We start from the raw sequence: 14,869 nt of genomic DNA, 5'->3' as shown, positions 1-14,869 counted from the left end.
CCTGGTACGACTGAAAACCAAAAAACATGCAGTCAGCTTTTCATCAACACCATTTAAGTGTTTCTTGGCAGGACCTCTTAAAAGAGCTACAAGGTTTTATAGCTAAAGCTGAATCAGGAAGCCTCTCTTAAATGAGAGTGCTTGCCTCTAGCAAGCAGAGCAAAACCTCAAAATTGCTGCTACCAAGAAGCCATGCTTTACTCTATACTTTGCTGTCTAGAATTACTTCCTGAGCTCTTTCAGGCTTTATGTGAATTCAGTCGTCCACACGTTGGCACCATTTGTAACATGAGGGCTGACTTGTTGGACTTTTGTCCTGCTCAATTCCCACAGCTGTTTAGGTCCCAAAGAAATCACAGAGAGAGTCTGCATTAATTATAAACTGATTGGCCCATTAGCTCAGCCTTCATATTAGCTCTTATAACTTATATTAGCCCATTATTCTAGTATATGTTAGCCACATGGCCCAATACCTTTTTCAGTGGGGCAGGTCACATCCTGCTTCTTCGGTGTCTGGACAGGACTCTGCTTTAACTTCTTCAGAAGAACAGCTTAATAGATAACAAAAAACAATCACTGTTTCCACAGTGATTTCTTAAGTACTTCCAGAAAACAATTCCATTCTAAAATTTAACCTAGATACAGTGAATTTACTAATTTTTTCTCTACAGTAATCTTCCTGGGTTGTCTTCTATTCACATGGTGGAGAATATAAATGTCTTCAGCAGGGAAGTTCATTGCTTTTGAATATTTATCGAGAATACTATCTTTTTCATTTAAATAAATACATGAAGATAGCTTAGGAGTATCTATAAAGGTTCTAAAATATTTGTCATTATTTTTGTGAAACTTCCTAAAACATTAGATTAGAGGCATTTCTCCAGCTCCAAGGGTTGTCTTCAAGGTCTGTGAGTGCCTTTCTAATGACAGTGGCTTCCTGCTGTGTTGACTGGAGGGAATGGTGCAGGCTTGGTGCTAAGTGGTGTGCTGCTGTTCTTACTAACACTGACAGATATGTGCTTTGTAGCTATTTTTGTCTGTTGTTGCATTAATAAAAGTAAAGTAGGGCAGAAGCTTGATTTTGAACTGTTTTGATCTACTTGTCAGATCTTTACTAATTAAAAACAGAATTGGTTAGAAATGTAATCTTTTCAGTTAAAAATAAAATTAGCCTCTATTGTCACCATCTTTACATAAAACAGTGGTTATTGACTTCTGGGACAATACTCTCAAAGATATTTACGATTCATAACAGTAGCAAAATTTCAATTATGAAGTAGCAACAAACTAATTTTATGGTTGGGGTCACCACAACATGAGGACTTGTATTGAAGGGTTACTGCATTAGGAAGGCTGAGAACCACTTGGTGTAAAGACTTCTTTCATTCTCTTAGGATACTATATATGCCTTAAGTAATAAGTGATTGGCTCAAGCTTGGGCATAATAAGGACCAGAGTGTTCATTTGTATATAAAATATTTGTTAGTCTTACTAGGTCAGCTTAATTTTAGATCAGTTTAGAGTTGAAGAAAAACTGCACACTGTTATCTCTCATAGGTCACATGTGATTTATTGTGTTGTTAATGTCTTATGTTATCAGTATGGTGTGTGTATCACATGTAGTGGACCAATACTTATTCCAGTTACTAAGGTAGCCTTTGGTTCAGATCTCCTTAGTTTAATCCAGTGTCCGCTCTTTCCCAGATCGTTTGATATTTGTGCCTCTCAGGCATCCCAACACTGTCACAGTTCAAGGACTGTTTGCCAAAGTGACCAGATGTTCTCTAGAATACATACCATTTTAATTATTGTTAAACTGGGGTTCCAGGTTTTGGAAAGCCCTCAGAGATGAAGTGCTGTTTCCTCAGCCTTTACAGGGTTCTGTCCTGTCACCTCGTTCATCACCACCATGTGCACCGTGTATAATACTGTCTTCTTATACCTAGTCTTCGGAAAGAAGTTGTTGCATACAGCCCTGTGAAGTTCTTTTTTTTGCAGCCTAACGAGTGGCCCAGCAAACCTCTCCACTGATGCAGTAATCCAGATCAGACCGAGTTAGAAAAATCCTAGGTTTAAGGAATGAAGCGCTCCCAGGTGGCCCTCAGGCCCCCCGGGGAGGAAGACTCAGAAACCGCGGAGACCAAGTGTTGGTTCTCTGGGAGGCAGTACCTGTGGAAGTGGTCTTGACCCTCTCTGGGGAGGAGGGGTCACCATTTGGCAGTTTTTCTCAGAGGTAGAGTCTGGATGACAGCAACTCCCAGGGGAGGCGGGCTTGGTGTGGAGCTTCCAACCACACATGCCAGACTCCTTGGATAAAGGGGTATCGGGGCTGGGGTGACACTTTCAACCAAACATCCCAGACTTTTTATATGAGGATGTTAGGGGCTGAGGTGATGCTTCCAACCAAACAAGCCCATCATTGAGACCTGACCCAGGGCAGAACATCTACATACAGTTTTTGGTATTATTTATGGAAGATGTATTTCTCTGCCCTCCTTTTTTGAGTTAGTTACTTAGTCATTTACTTCACTATGGGTCTTACTATTAGTGTACATCTAACAGTGACCAGTGCTCTCACTGTGGAAGCTGCCACTGGGAAGATCTTTTGCTTAGGTCCCACGCCCTTGGTGATGTTTGAAAGTTTACTTTTTGCATTGTGAGGTGCCCTTCTATACTGTGCCCTGGTTGTAGCACCATAATCTATTTTTCCAGAAGCTCCTATTTTCTTTTCATCTTTGCTATGTAAACAATGGATCTTGGTTCTATCTACTCTTAACTACCTGCTACCGTTGTCCCTACCGCCTCAGTGAGCTGTCCTCCTCACTTCCTGTTCCCTTCTCTACCTTCCCCTCACTCGCTCTGGTGGCTTGTTCTTACACAGACACCCATAGCTGCAGTGAGTTTACCAGTACAATGGCCACCACATGTCCAAAAACGCTTTCCAGAGTTTTCCTTTCCATCCTTTGGCTCTTGCATTGTTTCTGCCCCTTCTTCTGAGGTGCTCCCTGAGTGCTCTCTCCCTCTCTCCCTTTCTCCCTCTCCCCCTCTTCCCCTCTCCCCCACCTCCCTCTCTATGTGTGCCTGTGGGGGGTTGGGGGATGCATGACTGGCAGACTGGGGATGCAGATGGCTGTTTAGGGCTAAGCACTCAGTAGTCACTTACTCTCAGCAGTCTTTACTAACCACTGTAGAGAATAGCATCTCTGGCCAAGAGGGCAGCAGTGGCACTCATGTACAGCAAATATTTAGGGGTCATCTGTGTCTGTTTCTTGGGAAAGTAGAGCATGTTTCTCTGGATCAGGATTTAATTTAATACCTTTTTTCCAATAAGTTGGGAAGGAAAGGGTTTATTTAGCTTACACTTTCACATTGCTCTTAATTGTTGAGGAAGTCAGGACAGAAACTCAGACATGGCAGGAACCTGGAGGCAGGGGCTGATGAAGAGGTCATGGAGTGTTGCTCCTTCCTGGCTTGCTCCCCTGGCTTGCTCTGCCTGCTTTCTGAGCACCACCAGCCCAGGGATGGCACCACCCACAGTGGGCTGGACCCTCCCCCATTAATCACTAATTTGAGAAAATGCCTTTAAGCTGGATTTCAGCTGGATTTCATGGAAGCATTTTCTCAACGAAGGCTCCTTCCTCTCTAGTGACACAAAACCAGCTAGCATGGGCTACTTATCAGTATGACTTAAAAATTCTCTAAATAGTAAATGTACACAAGGATCTGACTTTGTCCATTGTAAATGCACTCTGCACCCTTGGCATGATTCATTGAGAAGGGGAATGGGCTTTGCACTTCCCTACCATTTCTATGGAACCTAGACTGTTGTTTTAGCTTTGTGTCTTTGAATAAGTTAACTGCCTTTTGGACCTATATTTCCTCATCTATGAAATGAGTATACAAAACTTGCTGTATTTTTATGGTGTTTTTAGGATTTATCGTGAAAATAAGCAGTTTTTGATATGAATGTAAGGTCTTATAATTCTTAGGCAGTCAGGAAATACTTTTAGAAAAATGGCAGATTCATATTGTATGTGGCAATATTACAGTTTTTATAATTTGATTTAAAGTAACGTAATAAGATTATAACTTCAAATAAAAGCAAACAGTCTGAATGAAATTTGAATGGGAAAAAATAGCCTTTGAATAAAAACTGTTTCCTTTTTGCACACCCCCATCTAGGTCCTGAGGGAGTCAAACAAATTAGCAGAAATGGAGGAACCAAGCCTGCTTCCAGGAGAAAACATTAAAGACATGGGTCTGTAATGCTATTTTAAAATTGTCTCTTTTGACTGTGCACAGCTGCTGACTCTCCTGTAGCTCCCAACGTGTGTGCTGTAAATCCAGATCCAGAGTTGTTGGGAGTGTTCCTGTCTGACGGTTCGGAAATACGCAAATTTATGTTATTCTTTTTAGATTGTTGCTAAATTCTGTGAAGAAAGTTTAGTTATTTTGAATTACTCCATTCAGATACTGGGTTGTCTAACTAAACACATTGAACAAGCAGTTTTTATTAAAGTACAGTTCTCATTTGCTACTTTTTATAATTGAAGAAAATTATAAAATTTCTTAGATAAACTCAGGTTAATTTTTGAGTGAAGTCTTTCATGTGCATTGCAGAACAAGCACTGTGTTTAAAAACGGACTGCTGCCCAGTGCAATGCTCATAATTTAGATTTTGCACTGGGAATGAGCAGAAAAACTGTCCTTTTGTGCTCTTGTTTTGTTATGCTTGCTCACAGAAATCTTCCTGTATTTTGAGGAGTAGCACACTAGGAGTGAAGAAAGCGCTCTCCTTCCTAAAGGAGGCCCCACTCTCACACTTGATCAGTCATTCTCTTTCTAGAGGAAAATAGGCATGCCAGAGCGAGGCCGTGCCCTCAGATGGACTGATGGTGACTGCCAGCTTAGCGTCTTAGCATTGCTTGCCCTTAGGATTTTGTCACTGAGTAACTTCCTCCATCTTTGTTCCTCTCAGCCATGTCTATGACTAAGCTTGATCCAGTGATCTACTATTGAGTTTACATATATCTCATGGGATGCTAAGTAATGAGAGTAGCAATCATAGTGATCCTTAGAATAAAATTGTGGGAAAGACATTAGCTGGCTCAGCATAGGGGCCTTCCTCGCTAATAAAACCACAGCTCACCCATGATGGTTTCTTTGCTGTTGAGCCCAGTGCTGGTGCTGCTTCCACTAAAGTGTGTGGTCTTAACAAGAAAATCTTTTACTATCAGCGTGCCCTGGGACTTCATCCACAGTGGATTTCCTTCTTTTCAGTTGGTTAATTCACATAGTAGATTTACCCACATATAGGGGTTAATGGCTACAAAAACATGTGTTTCAGCCTGAGCCTCCACCCACCCATATGTGAACAAGTGCCTCTGTCTCTGTCTGAACTGGCTTAGCTGTCCCATGCATCCCTCCCTATTCCAAATGTTCTTAGCCTCAGCCTCATTCTTTATCTCACCCTCAGGACTGCTGTTTTCCCTGGACTGTCCTCCTGGTTACCACACGTAGACTTAGAGAGTACAAAAGCAGGTACCTGAGAGCGAGTTGACATGGACGTAGTGAATAATGACAAAGAGGTCTGGACGTGAGTCATTAGCACATGGGTGTCTGCTGAAAAGGAGAGTTGATGCAGTTGAAAGCTACATGCAGAGAGCTCTGACCAGCACTGACACGTGGTTCTGTGAGAGGAGAGCTGGGCAGAAGTGTGGTGTAGAACACCCTGGGGAGCCAAACTGAATACTTGCCTTCACTTGAATATGCTCTGTGCTTTGTGCAGGGCTGGCTGCCAGGGCTCCTGTTGCATGAGTGCTGCTTTGTTAACTCCCACCCCATCCCTCTGCTTGCCATTGCGAAGACTTTTGTGTCTGCATGTCTGTACTGCTTGAGTGCTTCTCTGATCCTGTGGCTGAGTGGACTTGTCCTTCTCAGCATTACTTGTTGGCTTTTGTTTGTTTTTAAACATGGTCTTTCTACATGGCTGTCCTAGGGGAATTCACTATGTAGACCAGGCTAGCCTCAAATTCATGGAGATTTACCTGCCTTTGCCTCCCTAGTGCTAGCATTAAAGACTTATGCCACCATGCCCTGCTTTTTTCTGTGTGATTTAAACGGGCTTATTACCCTCTTCATGTTGGATCTTTTAAAGTATCTATTAGGGAGCCTTCCCTTGGTCTCTAAAAGTTTAAGATAAGGAGATCCAGGGTACCTCAGTACCAGCCTGCAGCATCATTGTTGCCAAATTTAAAGAATACCTAACATAACATAAAAATGTTTAGAATCATCTTCACACAGTTGTTCAAAACATAAATTTACTAAAAAAAAAGTAAAAAAGTTGACAAATGTGCATGTCTTCATTAAAACACCTTGGATTTTACATTGACTTAATATAAATCTGTGGTCTCAGTGTTTTCTTTAGTAAAATTGGGGACTGGTGAGGGGGCTCAGTGGGTAAAGGTACTTGCTGCAAAACTGACAACATGAGTTCAGTCCTTGCCACCCACATGGTAGAAGGAGAGTTCATACTTCTGCAGATTGTTCTCTGACCTCTACATACGTGCTATGGCCATGGCATATACATACCCATATACACATAAAAATAAAGAAATGCAATAAAATGCAAAAACGGTAGTAGAAGCATTAAGTGAATACTTTAGGGATTAATAGTCTCAGAGTATTATGGTCTGGTATTCCCACACTTCAGGTACTTAGCCTTTAATGTAGGGGTCAGACGCTGAGCAACAGTGCTGTTACTGGGTCAGTTTTGTGAAGAGGCAAGACACGTCAGAACTGAATCCAAACCAGAGTGCTTCTATACTTTAAGTTCTGTGGGACCATTGCTGGCTGGTTCTGCCCTTTACTCTGTTCTCCTTTCTCCCTGGTGTGAACCTGCTAAAACTGTCACACAGTGCCTGTAGTAAGAGCATGTAGAACAGTATAGACTGGTGTTGGCAGTGGTGGCGTTGCTGTAGACCTCTGTGTGTGCACAGTCCTGACAACTTTGGGAACACACACATGCATCTTCTCTGCTTATCGCAGGAAGGGCATCAGTGATGACTCTAGCGGAAGAATTCTGACTGCTTTTCCTGCATAGGAAACGGGCTCTGATGGCATCCAGAACCATGTCAGTGGCACTAATAAAGCTTTCTTAGGTTACAAAATCTATCTTTATATAGTTGTGGGTTTATTTGATTTTAAAAGTTTCCCTATAATGAAACATGCACTGGAAGTTGATTAAGAAAATGTAGCTGACACTTCTGGTGGAGCTGATTAGAAGTTTAGAGACAGTTGCTGAAAAACTGGTCTCATTTCAGATCCAGTGTAAAGTGGTCAGCCTTTCAGATTGACTAATATGGACCAAGTCAGGAAGCTTCAGTGTCTTACAGATTGTGTAGGTCCATGTCACCCCCAGAGCACCCTGGGGAGGCTTGTAGAAGGTTTTGGTTCTGCAGAATTATCCTGCATTTTCTTGGGGGGATAATCTGATGTTTTGCTCTAATAGTGGCATGGAGAGAATCTTTAATATTTTAAGATTAAAAGAAAATCCCTGTACTGGGCATTATGAAGTCTGCCATGGTAAATGTATTTTGAGCTAGTGGTTGCACTCACCATGTTTAATCAGGTAGTGCATATTTTTAGAACTATAATGTCATATAGCGCCATCATTTAGCATTTAATAAAACATTGATTATGTTTATTTCTAAAATTTGATGTCAGTTACTTGGTCAGGAATATACTATTTTCTTTTTAAAATATTCTATTCCAAATTGGCCCAGAGAGCTGACTCGGTGGCTGTGAGCACTTGCTGCTCTGGTGGAAGACTGGATTTGGTTCCCAGCACCGCCCGGGCAACAGTCTGGCACTCACACGGTGCTCTGACAACACATAAAAATAACATTCAGTCCGCTCAGTACTTTCTGGTGTGTGTATTGTGGTCTTTTTTTTTTTTTTTTTTTTTTTTTTTTTTTTTTTTTTTTAAAGAGAATTAGTTCAAACTGAACTCTGGCTCAGAAGACAAAGTGGTAGGTGAAAGTGGCCTAGAGGCTGGGAGGTGAGTGTTGTCTCGGTGCTCATACATTGACCGTCTCCCTGCCACGCCAGCCTGTGGCTTGCTTTATTTAGTTGGAACAGCAAACAATCTTTGCTCCTACTTTTGCTGTCTCAGGAGAGGTCTCTTCTGCCTTTCTGTTTATTCTACAGTTCTTGGATTAAGGCAAAGTTGGAAGCATGGATTAGGCTTCAGGAGGTTTTTTAAATTATTTATTCTGTGATTTATTTTGTCATAATTAGACAAGCATTAAGACTGATTTTATAAATTGTACAAGCTTATTTTAATAGCACATGGCGTCAAGTAAACTATGGCTATTTTGTCTTTTCAGCCAAAGATGTGACTTACATATGTCCCTTCACTGGTGCCGTACGGGGAACGCTGACTGTCACAAATTACAGATTATATTTTAAGAGCATGGAACGGGTGAGGCTTCCTGGGGTTGGCTTTTGCCTGTACGTTTGCATGGTATTTGGGTTGAATTTGCTCACTTGTGATTTAATTTTTATTATTGAGACAAAATCTTAACTATGTAATCATAGCTATCCTATGTAGACCAGGTTGTCTTGAAAGATCTGCCTCCTCAGCCTACAAGTGCTGGGACTAAAGGTGTGCCCCATCATACCCAGTTCATTTCTGGGTGATTCTTGATTCACAAATTTCTGGTTAAGATTTTTAACATTTTTGGAGATTGATTGAACTCCATGTACTGTTCTGTTTCTGTTATTCAAGTACTTTACAGTTTTTTAGAAGTTGTGTGTTTTCTTTTCATCTTGTAGGACCCCCCTTTTGTTCTAGATGCTTCTCTTGGAGTGATAAGTAGAGTAGAAAAAATTGGCGGTGCATCTAGCCGAGGTGAAAACTCTTATGGCCTGGAGACTGTGTGCAAGGTAAATGTTACAGTTACTGGTGTGGTTGTATTTGCTTTGTAAAACTATTAAACAGAACCTATACTTGGAAACTGATATGAGTAGACCTCATATTGGAAATTATCTCGTAGTAGCAAATGCTGGCAATTCATGCACATGGCATCTAATACCAGGACCTAATCATCATCAGTGCACACCTCATTCATTCATTCATTTATTTATTTTGGTTTTTGCTTTGCTCTGTTTTTCTGAGGCAGGGAAAAACAAACATATCTCTGTGTAACCTCAGCTGTCCTGGAACTTGCTCTTTAGACCAGGCTGGCCTCAAACTCAGAGATCTGCCTACCTCTGCCTCCTGAATATTGGGATTAAAGGCGTGCGCCAATACTACCTGGCTTGTCCATATCCCAGTTTCAGACCACATCGCTTACGTCTTGTTCTCTCAGTGCCATGTAGACGAGTACTTTGTGTTTCTTCTCCTCTCAGTGAACCAGTGCATCCTATATGTAGAGCTTCACCTTTATAAATATTCCCAAGTAATCTTATTTGCTCATTAAAAGGAACACAGTGATTTAATTGGATACTGTATCTTTTCTAGGATATCAGGAATTTACGATTTGCTCATAAACCAGAGGGGCGAACAAGAAGATCCATATTTGAGAATCTAATGAAATATGCATTTCCTGTATCTAATGGCTTGGTAATTGTTTTTTTCTGATCTGTATTGTAATTATTAATGTGAACAAACTCAACTAGGTTGTCCATTTCCTCCCCTTTGTGTTCCTGCTTTGTCACTTAGCCTCTCCATTTCAGTAATGACATCCTATAATTACGTTGATTTGAGGGGATGGGGAAAACTGGAGATGGCAGGGCTTTGCACATGCTAAGCAAGTGTGGTACCACAGAGTGGTTTTGTTTATTTATGTGTCTTTATTTGAGACAGGTTGTGAAGGTTCACAGGCTGGGTACTCCTGCCTCAGGTCCAGGAGGCCTAGGTTATAGCCTGTGCCACCATCTCAGATATCTTGTTAGGGTTTCTGTTGCTGTCAAGAGACTCCGTGACTGCACAGCTCCTATAAAGGGAAACATTCCCTCGTGGTAGCTTACAGTTTTAGATGTTCAGTCCATTATCATTTTAGCAGGGAGCAAGAGAGCAGGGAGCAAGACATGCTGTTAGAGAAGGAGCTAAAAGTTCTTACATCTTTACTCACAGGCAACAGGAAGTGGTCTGTGGAGCTGGGTGTGGCTTGAGCATATATGAGTCCTCAAGGACCACCTCACACTTCCTCCAACAAGACCACACCTCCTAATAGTGCCACTTCCTTTGGAGCCCATTTTCTTTCAAACTACCACATCAGCTTATATAATATTTTTCTTTAAGATGTTTCTGTGATTGAAAGCTTTATGTAGTCTTCATTAGGGTTTGAAGGCTAATGAATTTGGGGCAGGTACTAGTCCAACAGTATTGTGACAGTACTAGGTTCCCTCATCTACATGAGAGAATTTCACCTCATGGCCACCAAATTCCTTCTCATAGGAGAGCCAGGATAGGTAAGACAAGAACTCTATTATTCCAGTATTGGGGTTAATAACTGGATTTTTCACTTCAGTTGCAATTTATTTCTTAAACACCATAGTTTTTTCTAGTTACATATTTAAAACACTTGCATGCTAAAGTGTGAAAAAGTTCCTTAGTGTATTAGAACATACAGAGTCAGTCAGCTGCTGCTGCCTGGTGTTGGACCAGTCATTTCTGTTGGACAGTGCATTGTTTGAGATGTCGTTTATTACTTAGAATTAAACCTACAAAAACGACCAAAATATTTAAAGGAAATAGATCAGCATTTGGTAAATTTCATGAGCGGGTCTTTTAGCATTTCTGTACTTTTTAAAGCTTATAAAAATATTTAGTGTTGCAAACAATAATTTTAATCATAAAACTCAAGCTATTTAAAAAGGGGCAATGTTAAATACTCTTGCAGATAAGTAAATAAAACAAATAATTATAACCCTTTGGGGACATATTTCTGATTACTTTCTTAAATGTCTCTTTAAAGCTGTTAACTGTTTGTTTATTTTGTAGCCTCTTTTTGCTTTTGAGTATAAAGAAGTATTTCCTGACAATGGGTGGAGACTGTATGACCCCCTTCTAGAGTATAGAAGGCAGGTACGTGCTTTTGTGTTCCAGCTTTTGTGTTCTATGTTATTTTCATTACAAGCAGTAGGTCGAAGTAAGGTGTTCTTTCACCGTCTCTTCCTTTTTGGTGTAAGTGAAGGCTGGCCCTGGTCTGCTTGACTTCTTTTCCTTTCCTTTGAGTTGCTTCCCAGAATACACTAGTGATCTATGAATCTTTACTTACCTAGGAGTTGATAAGTATCACTTTGTCTAAAAAAATGTTTGCTCAGTATAAAGATGAAAATGGGATCAGTATGTATAACATTTAATGTTCTTATATGCCTTAATATTATTCACTTAGTTTTTTTTTTCTTTTTAGGCGTCCTATAATTTAATTGTGAAAAACAATAAATTGTACTGCTTCTAATTTAGCTCTGCAAGATTCTGGGTACTCTTTACAGACGATTGAGTAACACTTTCCCTTGGGCTAAGGGCAGTATTTACTTTGGTCAGTGCCCATATATTTTAACTTCAGTGTGTGTGTGTGTGTGTGTGTGTGTGTGTGTGTGTGTGTGTGAGAGAGAGAGAGAGAGAGAGAGAGAGAGAGATTGATCAATGCCCATACATTTTAACTGTGTGTGTGTGTGTGCGTGTGTGTGTGTGTGTGTGTGTGGTGTCTGTTCATATTTGCTTGCATGCTTGCTGTGCAATAGGGATTGGTTCATGGCCTCACATGTGCTAGGCAAATACTCTATTACTGAGCTACATATCTCCCTTTTACATGTAGATCAAAGTTTAATTTCTGTTGATAGCTTTTCAGATATTTTCCACTCATTTTTGATTCACTTAAACTTGATGGGTATTTATTAAGGCCTTGTGTGTCCTGCCTGTTTTTCTTTACTGGGTCTGTTTCCTCTGCTTTGGAGCAGTCACCTGTTGTTTCCCTGGTATTGTCATTGCTTGTGCTCCACTAGGGAAGGCACTGGCCAGTTTTCTCACTGCTGTGTTACCAGAATGTAGCAGTACCTGACACACCATAGACAAGTGACTGTTGGATGACTGAGTGCATGAAGGCTAGGGAAGGAATTTGCTTACAGTGTGTGCTCTCTGTGTTAACTAACAAATGTTTGTATACTGGTTTTATTTACTAAACCATGTGGTACTTAAGCACATGTAAAGTACTAAATATTATCTGCATTGCACAAGTAAATTGGGGCATAGGCACATTAAGTGATCTGTTCATGCACAAATAGTTATTAATGTGAAAGTTAGGATTTGAGTTCGCAGAATCTTATTTCAATAGGTAAGTTAGTCAGTTAGACTAATGAAAGCTACAATCTGTAGCGTGATGCCTGTAAAGACGTTCACACAGACACAGGGTCACTCTGGAACACCAGACCCACAAAGCCTCTAAAGTAGCTAGAAGAAAGAATTATTCTTAGCTGGTGAGATGGTGTTAAGCACACAAGGAGACCTGAGTTTAGTCCCCCAATTCACATCAGGATGGAAGCAGAGAACCAGCTGAAGTCAGCTGTCCTCTGGCCTGTGGTGAGCTGTGGTCCCTAACTTTACCCTTCCCTGTGCTCACTCCCCACCAATAATAATAATGGGTTTCTTTCTATTACTCTCTTTGAAGGCAAAAGTTTGACTGACAGGTCGTACAATGAAATGTGCTAACTAAATTCTTTGCCATTGATTATGTCCTGCAGAACTGGAAGTGAAATAGAAACATTTCCTGACAGTTCTAGAGGATGTGCACCTGTGTCTCTACCGCAGCAAAGCCAGTCATTTAATCACTCCCTGAGATGGCTCCAATGTAGAGCAGGACACTGTCTTCCTTCTGTTCTCACCCTCCCCCAAATATGCATAGCACAGGCTCATACCCTCTGGTAGTATTTAATGAATCATTAGGCTACTAAACGTTACATCTGATCCCTGTCCCAAATGCAGATTTACCCCCCTCCCCATTAAAATATGTGTCTTCCTAAAAGCCTGGCCATGACCATTTGAGCAGTCTTAAGATGAGAACTGGAGATAGGTAAGGTTGACTACTGTCCTGTTGTGTGTTCTATTTTAGCTGACAGTTTGTCTTGTGTTTTATGTCATGTAGGGAATTCCAAACGAAAGCTGGAGAATAACAAAGATAAATGAACGCTATGAACTTTGTGACACATATCCTGCCCTCTTGGTTGTGCCAGCAAACATTCCTGATGAGGAGCTAAAGAGAGTGGCATCTTTCAGGTCACGGGGTCGAATCCCAGTAAGTAGGCCGTGTGCCTTGATGAGACTGTAGGCACATTTCAGTATAGGATGATAATGGCCATAGCTTTATATGAGAATATCAGAGACTGAGTCAAATTATAAGTTAAAACAGAATTGCCTAGCTCCTAATTTAAAAAAAAAAGTTTGCCCTGTGCATTCTGTATTTTATATATATATATATATATATATATATATATATATATATTCTTTAGTCATGACAAGAAATGCTTTTTTCCCCCAAGAAAGTAGGAAACTTTACAAATTGATGATGTATAACTGACTGTATCTCAGAGCAGATGAAATAATATTAGGAGCAGAAGTGTAGAATCTGAGGACTTTCCAGTTTTACTGATATAATAATAAAAAGCAGGGCAGGGATTGTTTAGCTCTGTTTTGATGTACTTTTTTCTAAAACAAGATTTCTCAATAATAAGTTTTACAACATTATCTGATTAGGAATTAGGCAATTCTGTACAAAGCAGAGTTGGCTCTAAAGAAGGGTGACATGTTTTCTTGGCATCCTGAGGGCCCCTCAGCTGTCTGCTCACTAGGAGCCTCACAGTCAGGGAAGCAGTGTCATTATGTCCCTTTCATTAAGGTTTTATCCTGGATTCATCCTGAGAGTCAAGCCACAGTCACCCGCTGCAGCCAGCCCATGGTGGGGGTGAGCGGGAAGCGCAGCAGAGAGGACGAGAAATACCTTCAGGCCATCATGGACTCCAACGCCCAGTCGCACAAAATATTTATATTTGATGCTCGGCCAAGTGTCAATGCTGTTGCCAATAAGGTGAGTTTTTGTTCTTGATGTTGCTGGCTCCCCTTGTCTGTGCTGGAGCCTGTGGTCAGACCCTGTGGGGGCAGAGAGAGGTCAGACTACACTGAGGTGATGATGCTGACTTTCTAGAACTGTATTTCATACGTGCTATGGAAAATTCAGTTCATGTGGTTAGCTAAGTAAGTGAAGAAAATGCTTTAAAACACCCCTGAATTTGGAGCATCATTAAGCTTTGCTCATACTTCCAGATCTATGGAGTTGTCCATAAATATTTGAAGTGAAATGGAATAATTTTTCAAGCTAACACAGTTTATGTCAATGAAAACTTTAGTGTCATCTTAATGTCTTTATAACAATCTCAGTAAACGATAGATTTTTTTTGACCTCCCATTATGAGTGGTGCTCGAATGGCCGTCCTTTACCCATGGAGGAGGACAGTCCGCATTCTGCAGCTGCACAGTTGGCACTAGGGCGCTGTAAGCCCAGATATTCTATGCAGAGGAGATGAGATGAGGGAGGGCCATGATATCCTCAGTCATCGCAGCTGGAAAGCATGGTTATTTTGTTTTATCTTTTTTTTATCAGTTAAGCTGATTACCTTTATTGGAGTTAAAACTACAACCAAGTTCATCATAAAAGATTTTGTAATGAAAAATTCTTTCATTCAGTGAGTATTTAATAATTTGAACGCATAAAATCACAGGCAGTTTTCAAAAGCACTTTCATTTGTGCTATGAACATCAAACAGGCATCATCCACAGACATGCAAAGACATGCTTTATCATGACTTT

The 14,869-nt window shown here is 40.7% G+C and overlaps 2 protein-coding genes across 4 annotated transcripts in view; one reads left to right on the top strand and one right to left on the bottom strand.

Moving 5' to 3' along the window:
* Nucleotides 1–14,869, top strand: part of Mtmr2 (myotubularin related protein 2) — a 65,177-nt gene that overhangs the window by 38,029 nt on the left and 12,279 nt on the right. For both annotated transcript variants that reach the window (XM_048433515.3, XM_048433523.3), the window contains 7 exons: nt 4,183–4,258; nt 8,388–8,482; nt 8,836–8,946; nt 9,524–9,625; nt 11,009–11,092; nt 13,152–13,301; nt 13,902–14,090. In XM_048433515.3, the coding sequence (XP_048289472.1) occupies nt 4,183–4,258; nt 8,388–8,482; nt 8,836–8,946; nt 9,524–9,625; nt 11,009–11,092; nt 13,152–13,301; nt 13,902–14,090 (807 nt within the window). The remainder of the gene's footprint in view (nt 1–4,182; nt 4,259–8,387; nt 8,483–8,835; nt 8,947–9,523; nt 9,626–11,008; nt 11,093–13,151; nt 13,302–13,901; nt 14,091–14,869) is intronic.
* Nucleotides 13,624–14,869, bottom strand: part of Cep57 (centrosomal protein 57) — a 32,687-nt gene continuing 31,441 nt past the window's right edge. For both annotated transcript variants that reach the window (XM_085689913.2, XM_085689914.2), the window contains exon 13: nt 13,624–14,152. The gene's annotated coding sequence lies outside the window, so the exon portion shown is untranslated. The remainder of the gene's footprint in view (nt 14,153–14,869) is intronic.

The sequence above is a fragment of the Myodes glareolus genome, chromosome 4 (genome assembly GCF_982192425.1).
Source record: "Myodes glareolus chromosome 4, mMyoGla1.1, whole genome shotgun sequence".
NCBI classification, from domain to species: domain Eukaryota; kingdom Metazoa; phylum Chordata; class Mammalia; order Rodentia; family Cricetidae; genus Myodes; species Myodes glareolus.
Note: the sequence above shows the minus strand (reverse complement) of the source record. Positions and strands in the feature narration are given on the sequence as shown.